Source organism: Nuphar pumila, chromosome 12, assembly GCF_984573655.1.
Source record: "Nuphar pumila chromosome 12, dmNupPumi1.hap1.1, whole genome shotgun sequence".
Taxonomy (NCBI): domain Eukaryota; kingdom Viridiplantae; phylum Streptophyta; class Magnoliopsida; order Nymphaeales; family Nymphaeaceae; genus Nuphar; species Nuphar pumila.
Window position 1 is genome coordinate 28108813 of NC_143260.1, and position 9175 is coordinate 28117987.

At 35.9% G+C, this 9175-nt stretch overlaps 1 protein-coding gene across 1 annotated transcript; it reads left to right on the forward strand.

The window, feature by feature from the left end:
* Window positions 1-1983: 1983 nt before the first annotated feature.
* Window positions 1984-8883, forward strand: LOC149820430 (P-loop containing nucleoside triphosphate hydrolases superfamily protein). Its single transcript, XM_089983774.1, has 12 exons — window positions 1984-2156; window positions 3270-3634; window positions 6716-6795; window positions 6896-6947; window positions 7043-7084; window positions 7190-7268; window positions 7571-7602; window positions 7695-7763; window positions 7962-8036; window positions 8187-8303; window positions 8423-8473; window positions 8546-8883. Exons 1-12 carry the CDS (start codon window positions 2021-2023, stop codon window positions 8681-8683), a joined length of 1236 nt encoding a protein of 411 aa, XP_089839900.1. The 5' UTR covers window positions 1984-2020; the 3' UTR covers window positions 8684-8883.
* The last annotated feature ends 292 nt before the right edge of the window (window positions 8884-9175 follow it).

Sequence of the window (9175 nt, forward strand, 5' to 3'; positions counted from 1 at the left end):
GGGAGCGTCGCCGCAGGGAGGGGGGTCAACTCCCTGTCAATCTTCCGGCGACCTCAGAGAGGCATAAAGGAAAAAGGGGCACGAAAGGGGGCCATTGGCCTCCCGCCGGTTTCTCGACAGCACAAAGAGGCACAAAGAGGGGGAATCGCCGTAGGGAGGCCTATCGGCTCCATGCCGGCCTCCCAGTGATCACGATTCAGAGGGGAATCACAGTAGAGAGCGGTCGTCGATTCCCTGCCGGCCTCCCGAGTCCCCGACGCATGCATAGAGGGGGAAAGATGAGGGAGAAAACATAGGGAGAGAGGGACAGAGAGACGACGTACCTAGATTTCGCCGGCCTCGTTGGCTGCTGCAAGCAGGGAGTGAGAGATGGGGGAGAAAGGGAGTACGGAACGGAGGGAGAGGCTGCGCTTGAAAAGGAAGAGGAAGAGATCGGCCGTGATTTAAAACCCTATCAAGTTTCGAATTTGGGTCGAGTCCGACCCGACTTTCGAGGCAGGACTGGGCTACAACCCAATCCTGCCCCCCCCCAGCTCCGTCTTTGTCAATAGGTCATGGGTCCATATGATTCACCTTTGGAACCAAGCCATGTTTATCTGGTTTACTTATAGAATCATAACATGCAATCAAAAATAATTTTTCAATTCAGAACTGTTAGGACAAAATTTACTTGTCATTGTAAATTTTACCATAAATCATACACAATGATTTAAGCTCTAAATTTTTTATAAAAGATACATAAACATGTTACATGTATACAAGAAAAACCCAGACATAAACTCATTCTGGATTAGAAAATAAATTTTTTATGAACACCGACTATTTTTTGTTTTCAGAATGATCTTATTCAACTCTGACTTTCTAATATAAAATTAGTTAATAATTATACAAAATAAATTCAATATTGAGATTTTTATTATAGGTGACTTGATCTGTCTGACACAAGCCCACAAAAACCCAAACTTAAATTCATTTTCAACAAAGTTAAAAATCCTGTAATATATGTTATTTATGTTATTTAATAAATTATTTTTAAAAAATTATTGATTTTGGACCAAACTTTTGTGAATTTTTATTTTCAAACAATGAGGAATAAGCTTTTAAATTTTTTATCGTGTATTCTTTCATATCCAGACTAACAAATATAAAAATCTCAGGCATAAATCTTGAATATCTTGGAAGATATGATTTTTACAAAAATATGCAGTTAACACCCCCGCTACTTGTGGTGACAAGATTCTTTTATTGACCTTCAAATGGCATATCTCTAAACCACCACTCATTTCAGTATAAGTTTTTTTACTGAAATTACTTTTTCATATGTTTGAAACATTTTTATAATTTTATATGATTTGTGAGTTTATCGATTTAGAAAACAAAACTTATTATTAAGGCTGGTCAGAATAAAATATATACAAACATCATGCAGTTTTCAAGAACTGAACCCATTACACCCCTGCGCTCATGGTTCTTTTGAAATAGGAAAACTTTCATTTGGAGCCCCCACCGTTTTCTTGGTATGCCAAAAGCAGTTTATGTTTTGTGGAAAGAAAGCTCAAAACTCAATTTTTCCTGAAACTGTGAATTGGAGACCTCAGTTGTAAGTCTGACAAGTGAGATGAGTCACTCGTGGCTGGGTCATGGGTCATGTTTGGCGAGCTTGATCTAAACTGGTGGAATGGTTTGGCAACCTGAACATGCACAATAGGTCATCGGCAAGGCTCAACTCACATAAACTCATTAAGTAGTAATAAAATAAGCAAAACCCACAGCTTCCAGCCAAAGGTTAAAATAGTTATTCTGCTATTCTATAGGGATCTTAACCATGAAATTAACTTCAGTTTTTATTTGACATTTGGGAAAAAGTTTGGTCTTAAAATGTCTTTCTAGAAAAATGGAGCCCGTTTTGAAATGTCATGGAAACAAATGTCTCTGAATGAAATTTCCCTTTAAAAATATCCGATGGCCTAAACCGATCGACTGGACACACTCGATTTGGTAATCTCTCTCTCTCTCTCTCATGGCGTTGAGCGTCCTCTGCCATCACCACCTTCTTCCTCGCCTCGCTTATGAAGGGACTCTCCCCTCTTGCTCCTTTTCTTCATCCAAGCAATTGGTCTTCTCGCCCACTTCCTCTTCTCTCCACCACCATCATGGTAACTCAAATTCCTCAATCAATAGCACCTGTTTCTTCATTATGTTGCTTTCTAGTTATTCACATTTTTTCAATCATCAGTTCACCAATCACACCACGGCATCGAGTAGGATAGCGTGATTCATTCCGATATTTTTGTTAGTTAATTCCTCGTCTGTTGCTCAGTTTCCTTGTTTAGTTTCTCTCTTTGGATTAGTTCCAAGTTGGTCGGTGTTGGTTGGTTTTTATATATATATATATATATATATATATATATATATATATATATATATATATATATATATATATATATATATATATATATATATATATATTAAGTGGGGCATAGTCAGACACCTAGCAGTTCACCAAAACAATTCATAAATATAGCAAATTGCACGAGTCGGCCAGTTGGACCATGATTTTCAATAGCAACTTGTGCTAACTTGCAATTTACAGCATTCCCACCACACTTTGAGATCTAGGGGACTGAAAAAAATTGTATACTCGTTAACCAATTCTGACCTCCCGCGTCCTTCCATGATGTAATTAAGCAACCGAACGTCTTTGCATAATAAATTTCCAAGTTGGTGTGTTATTCTGGTATACCCTTTTTGTTTTTCTTTTTTATTTCCATTGTGTAGAACATGCGTGGAATTTTGAAACTGCGGTTGTTGGTTTTAATATTCAAAAGGCTATGTTCTTCTGCAATCTGCCGATGGTCACTTCATTGTTGAAAAAGTGAGTTTTAGGCTTGAATGAAGAAACGTGGTGCTTTTGTGCCAAAAAATATAGGTGTTTCTTTAGATGGTTATTGTTTCTGTATGGTTTTCCCCTTCAGTGTTCTTGCTTTCTACATGTGAAATTGTGTTCTTTTAGTTTATTCCTCACCTCTTTCCTTGGTTTTGAAAAATCTTGATGGTTGATGATGTCCTATATCAGTGAAGTTTGTGTTACTGTAGTCTTTTGATTGAACACAAAGACTGTGTGCTTGATGCATTTGCAGACACATCTTCTCTTGAATCTGAAATTTAAACTTCAGGTTCTGCATTAGAATTTGTGAAATGGGGTTCCTGTTTAAGATTCCTTTTGCTTTCATTTATGCCCATCAGTTCATAGGCCTTTTTGGATGCAGGGCACTCTTTATATTACAACCATTCTAATAGAACTCATAGACGGGGGCCAACACTTCTGTATTCAGCATTCCCAACATCACCAGCAATGGTGGCCTCTGTTCAAGACCTTTTTGATTTCATATGCTCAGGCCCATTGATGAGCAAGTTGGGCCTCACCTCAGAGATAGTGGCCGAAACCATAGACAGATGGTTGGAATATGGGATTCAGCTGTGCAGATTGTTTGGCATGAACGAGCTGGACTTGTCCATTTCTGAGAAGACCAGGATATATCACTTCTACATACCAGTGTTTGTTTGGTGCCAAAAGGAGTTATTGCATCACAAATCTAAGTTCAAATATGGAGACCAAGTTCCTCCTTTGGTGGTATGCTTCTTTTGACACTTGGCTCTGGTTAGAAATGCTCTGCTGAACTATGTTTCATATATTGGTTTTTTATGATAAAGCAGTATGCCATATACAAAGGTGGAAACCCTTGTTAATGTGTATGTATGTGAGATGGACAGCACTTAAGGAGGGATGAGAAGAGAAAGTGCTGGCTACATTGTTTCCTTATCTATGTTTTTGTATACCATGAGTTGGAAGTTTTTCCATCTAAATGCTGGACTGTTTCAGAATGCCATGGCATCTGTAACGAGCAATGCTGCTCTATAAAACAAACTATGTTATACATATATTAGCAAATTACTCGATTACACTTGAGTTGTTTTAGGAATTTACTCATAGTTTCTATTTCCACCTTTTCCTTTTAGTTGATTATAAAAGGCACTTGGTGAAGCAATAATAACTAAGTGATTCACGAAAGTATACATTAGCACAAAATTGTTACTTTACCTGGGGAAATACTATACAGCAACAAAAATCACAAAATGGAAAACTAGCTCAAACATGTGCTACCAAAAAGACTAGACTTTGGTTAAGCTTCAATTCAGTTTGTTTCATTCATCATCTAAGAAGCTCACCACCTGAACAACAACACCATCAATCTAATTTGCTGGTTTTCTTTTATATTTGTCCAACCACTATGCATTAATTTGATGGATCACGACATAATTTTTGTCGAAATTTCCTGTATTTCTTAGTTTCCTTCTTTGCAGAAAATAATGTGATTCTTTTCTCATGACATGTTTGATGAAGAAATGAAGTTGAATTTTATGGAAATGAAAAGTTCTGGGATATACTTTTTTCCTTATTGGATTATTCTTGGCTATTTACTTTCTAAGGGAATGCCTACTTCAAGACAATGGTAAAAAGAAGCTTCCACACATTCTTGAAACCTGCTTCCCTGGAAACCACTTAAGAGTTGGAAATTAGGCACTTCTGAGGCTTGTTTTCCATTTTATGGGGAGCACACTTCCAATTACATGAGATTTTTAAAAACAAAATCCTACTTCCATTAAGGCATTGTGATTCAGTAGCTAAAACAAATCAAATACATACTGTGTCAGGCAACCTATCAGCATTCATTTTCCTTGTAGTAATTTTGCTTTCACCTGATGTTCCTGATATGCAATCTAGGAGATACCCCCATAAGATTTGAACTTGAGACCGTCAATTATGGCTCTCAACCCTTCAAAATGATGCTTCATATTTGAACTTTTTGCATTTCCATGCAACTATGCACTATGCAACACACAGACATACACACAGCTTTGTTCTTTCCTATAGTATTTGTTTATTTATCACAATGTCCTTTGTTCCTTTCTGCATAATTTTTCGAGTTGTATACTTGTACTTTGGTGAAAACATGGATTCTAATGTAATAGCAGTGCATTTAGTGCTTAAAATTATCACCTTGTTGGGGATTTTTATGATATTATTTACTGTTTTTCTTGTTTTTTAGTGTCAATTTCTTTCCCTTTTTATAGTAAGCAAATTGTCTCATTACAGACGAGAAAGTGATCCACAATTTTATCCATTAACTTCCTCTAGAAAAAATCAAATCTTTTCAGGAATTATTTTATTTTCTCTAATGCAAGACTGTCGGGTCACATGTTAATAGATCACAAGGTTTTGGGAATGTGAACATCCATACTGAAACTGAAACCTAATGCTACTTGAAATCTAAGCATGAGAACAAATTGAAGAACCCACAGGGATCCTGCCATCCATCTTCCTCCCATGACAAGTTTCCTTTCTTTTTTCTTATTCTTAACTCCAAATTTATTTTTCCATTTCTCCTTAAAAAGATCTGAATGTAAGTAACTTTATAATCTCAAATCCATTCGGCTACCATACTGATTGGCTTGCATCATGTCATGAATTGTTTTATTTTTGAGCATGAGTAGAACTTTTTTTTTCTCTCCTTTGAATTTGAGACTAAATAGCTTTTCTATTTTTCGATGGTCAACTAGGGTTTGCTGCCAATGGGATTCAAGCCCAAGATCCCTTGGTTAAGATCAGTGTCACCGATATATTGAAAATATTGCGGTATTTTCAATATATCGGCAAATTATATTTCTTGCAATAATATCGCGATAATATCACAATAAATATCCCTACAGAAAGGGAAGGATGAAGGGATGAAAGGAAGTAAAGGAAAAGAAGGAAGGAAAGGAAAAAAAGAAAGGAAAGGAAAGGAAAGGAAAGGAAAGGAAAGGAAGGAATGGAAAAGAAGAAAAGGAAGGAAGGGAAGAAGGGATTGTTTCTTTCATTTCTCTATTTTTTCTATTTTTACTTATTTTTTAGATTTTTTATTTAATTTTTTATATATTGCCAAGATATTCCCGAGATTTATCAACTTTTGAAAATCTCTTCGAGAAATACCCTCGCCGAGAAATTACCTTTAAGGATACAGGTGACTATGGTTAAGATAGTGCAGCTCTAATTGTTCCAGCTATCTTCATGTTCCTTGCCAATTAATGCTGGAACTAATTGGAGGTATGTGGCGTTCCTGTATTTTGGTTTTAAGATAAAATGCAAATCCTAATCCTATTCCTCCTTGCTAACCATTTAAGCAGTACGAGATGTAGCAAACCCTGTATGAAAATCCATAAAACCTGAATTTACTACTTGCACTCCCTTTACATTTTGATGCTATATATATTCATTAGAGAGAACAAGATTTTTTTTTGTTTCCCCATAAAATATATTACACCTGGCCAGGAGGCAATTTTGCATTGCATCCTCTGGGAAAATTGGATCCAAAAGTAGAAACAAAATTTCCTAGAATCTTTTTCTGTTCATGGTTTTTGTTGCCTTTTTATCTGATGGAACTGAGTGAAATTGAATATTTTGTTGCTTAGCAGTACTGGTCCCCGTATCTGGGACTAAAGTGTTTTGGTATGTATACTGATTAACTACATCCTCATATCTTTCCAGATCTGCTTGTATTCAACAATATCATCTTTGTGATATTCTTTAATCAGTCTGAAACATGTGAATTATTATGCTACTTTATGAAACACTGGAGTGTTTCTATAGTTCAAGTTTTTTTTTCTCCTGCAGATTGGAATTAGTGCTCCTCAAGGCAGTGGTAAGACCACTCTTGTGTACGCTCTTGACTATCTTTTCCGAGTCACCGGAAGGCAACATCTCTGAACTTTGGACCTTTTTTCCTTTGAATTTCTTTTGGAATGTTATTTTCAAAAACTGTATCTTACTGTTCCAATATGTCTTCCTTTGTAGAAATTCTGCAACATTGTCAATTGATGACTTTTATTTGAAAGCTGAGGATCAAGTATGCAAATGAATTTGAAATGTCCATATCATTCAAATGAAAAGCATTTTCCTTTGTTCATGAGAATATGTTCTAACAACATGCACCAACTTCAGGCAAAACTTCGTAGTGAAAATCCTGGGAACTCTCTCTTGGAGGTATGGTCAGGATCTGTTTGGAAGTTAACAAAGAATGCCTTCATAAGAAGATTCTAATATGTTATACAGTTTGATTTAGTTTACTTTTCTTTTATGCATTGTTAGCTGCGAGGAAACGCTGGAAGCCATGATTTGATTTTCTCTGTTGAGACATTGAATGCTTTATGCAATTTAACTAAAGCAGGTATTTAAGAGAACTTCTTTTCCATCCTTCATAGGCATTTGATGTGCTTCACAGAATCATCAACTAGTTATTGAGCTTTAATCATCAAAAACAAAATGTTTTCCTTGAACTTTTTTATTATTGTCTATTCTTGATAATTCACCACAATGAAAAATATGAAAATGAGAAACTGCCTATATTTTCATAACCTGCTCTTTTGAATATAATACTCGTACAAAAAAAACTTGGATAAGAATAATATCCTTTTTGCTGCCACATTTATTTTTCTGCCATGCATATTAATCGGTTTTTTGCTTACTCAGGTGAAAAGATGAAACTGCCACGTTATGACAAAGTAAGCCATTTTCATGGCAAAATGTATAAGATGCTAATAATTATTTGATTCTTCTGATTCAAAATTCACTGCTAAAATTTTCTTTAATATAGTCTGCATATGGTGGGAAAGGAGATAGAGCTGATGTATCTACCTGGCCTGAAGTTGAATCGCCATTGGCGGTATGAAATATTTAATGCTTTTTGGTTATAAGGAATAGGTTAAACTTACCTACATTCCATAGTTGGGCACACCTGATTTGTGGTGAGCTCTTGTCAAGATGAACTTATATTCATTATATGTTTTGATTAATAGCTCTAAAATGTTTCTAACATTATAATCATAATTATCAATAAATGTTGTGCATTTTGGATCTCTAGGTTGTTTTGTTTGAAGGTTGGATGCTTGGCTTTAATCCCCTATCTTTTGATGATGTCAAAGCAGTTGATCCACAGGTTAGCATGCAAACATATACTAAACTCAGGCAATTTGAATATATTTTATGAGAAATACTAATCAGTTCATTGTCTTTCATTCTATGAAGTTTTTGTTATTTACTCTGACGAGAACCTATTGAATGATGGTTCTTGCTCTTATTTCTCCAGCTTGAGGTGGTTAATAGAAACCTTGAAGCTTATTATGATGCATGGGATAAGTTCATAAAGTCATGGATAGTTATTAAGATAAAGAATCCAGAATGTGTATACAAGTGGCGTTTGGAGGTTTGAAACTCTAAAACTTGTAGAATGGCGCTGTCTATTTTTTCACTGTTTAATCTTTGTTAGTATTATTTACAAAGAATCATTTTCCTTGGATTGACTCATTATGCCTCAAATTGCAGGCAGAGATTGCCATGAGGTTGGACGGCAAGCCTGGGATGTCAGACCAGGAGGTGCAGTGATTCCTTTAGAACTTCCATAATGCTCCTAGTTGTGTTGTGATTCTCAAAGTTTACAATTTGCAGGTTTTGGACTTTGTTTCGCGCTACATGCCCGCATACAAAGCATACCTGCCAACTCTCTATTCAGAGGGGCCACGAGGTGTAGATAAAGACCATCTTCTCGTCGTTGCAATTGATGAAGATAGGAACCCTGTTGGTTAGCAACGATCAAGTTCATGCTACAGTTTGGTTCAACCAGCCGTTATTTTTCCCCAGAAGACCTAAGATTGTAAGAGAGGAATTTTGTGGAACAAGTTCATGTATATATATATAAAAGTATAAGCGAAAAGCATTTGTTAGCAATTTTTTCTTGTGGTGAATTATGAAGTGTTCGGTAATAAATCATCGTCAATTTCTGATAATATGTGGAATCTCAATATCTTTGATTCATATGGTACACACTTGGATTTCCTGCATTATTATACTCCTATATCATCATCTCTCTCACATGTTTGGTTTTTAACAGTTCATTGAACAGGTTTGGAGTCAACGAAGCCGTGTTATAAAAGGGAAAGGGGGGAGGGGGATGAAAGCGTGTCTGAGTCTAAATTCAGGTATTGGGAGTGGTCCTGAATTCAATTCTCCATACCCGATATGTTAAAGTTCTGATCAAGATTTTAAACAATAATTCTGGATCTGATTCAGAAACATTGA

Bases quoted from the DNA above. Each gene is read 5' to 3' on its own strand.
- LOC149820430 (XM_089983774.1), top strand. From the start codon at position 2,021: ATGGCGTTGAGCGTCCTCTGCCATCACCACCTTCTTCCTCGCCTCGCT. The intron at 3,635-6,715 runs GTATGCTTCTTT...TTTCTCCTGCAG, and splicing joins ACCAAGTTCCTCCTTTGGTG to ATTGGAATTAGTGCTCCTCA. The intron at 8,474-8,545 runs GTGCAGTGATTC...TACAATTTGCAG, and splicing joins CTGGGATGTCAGACCAGGAG to GTTTTGGACTTTGTTTCGCG.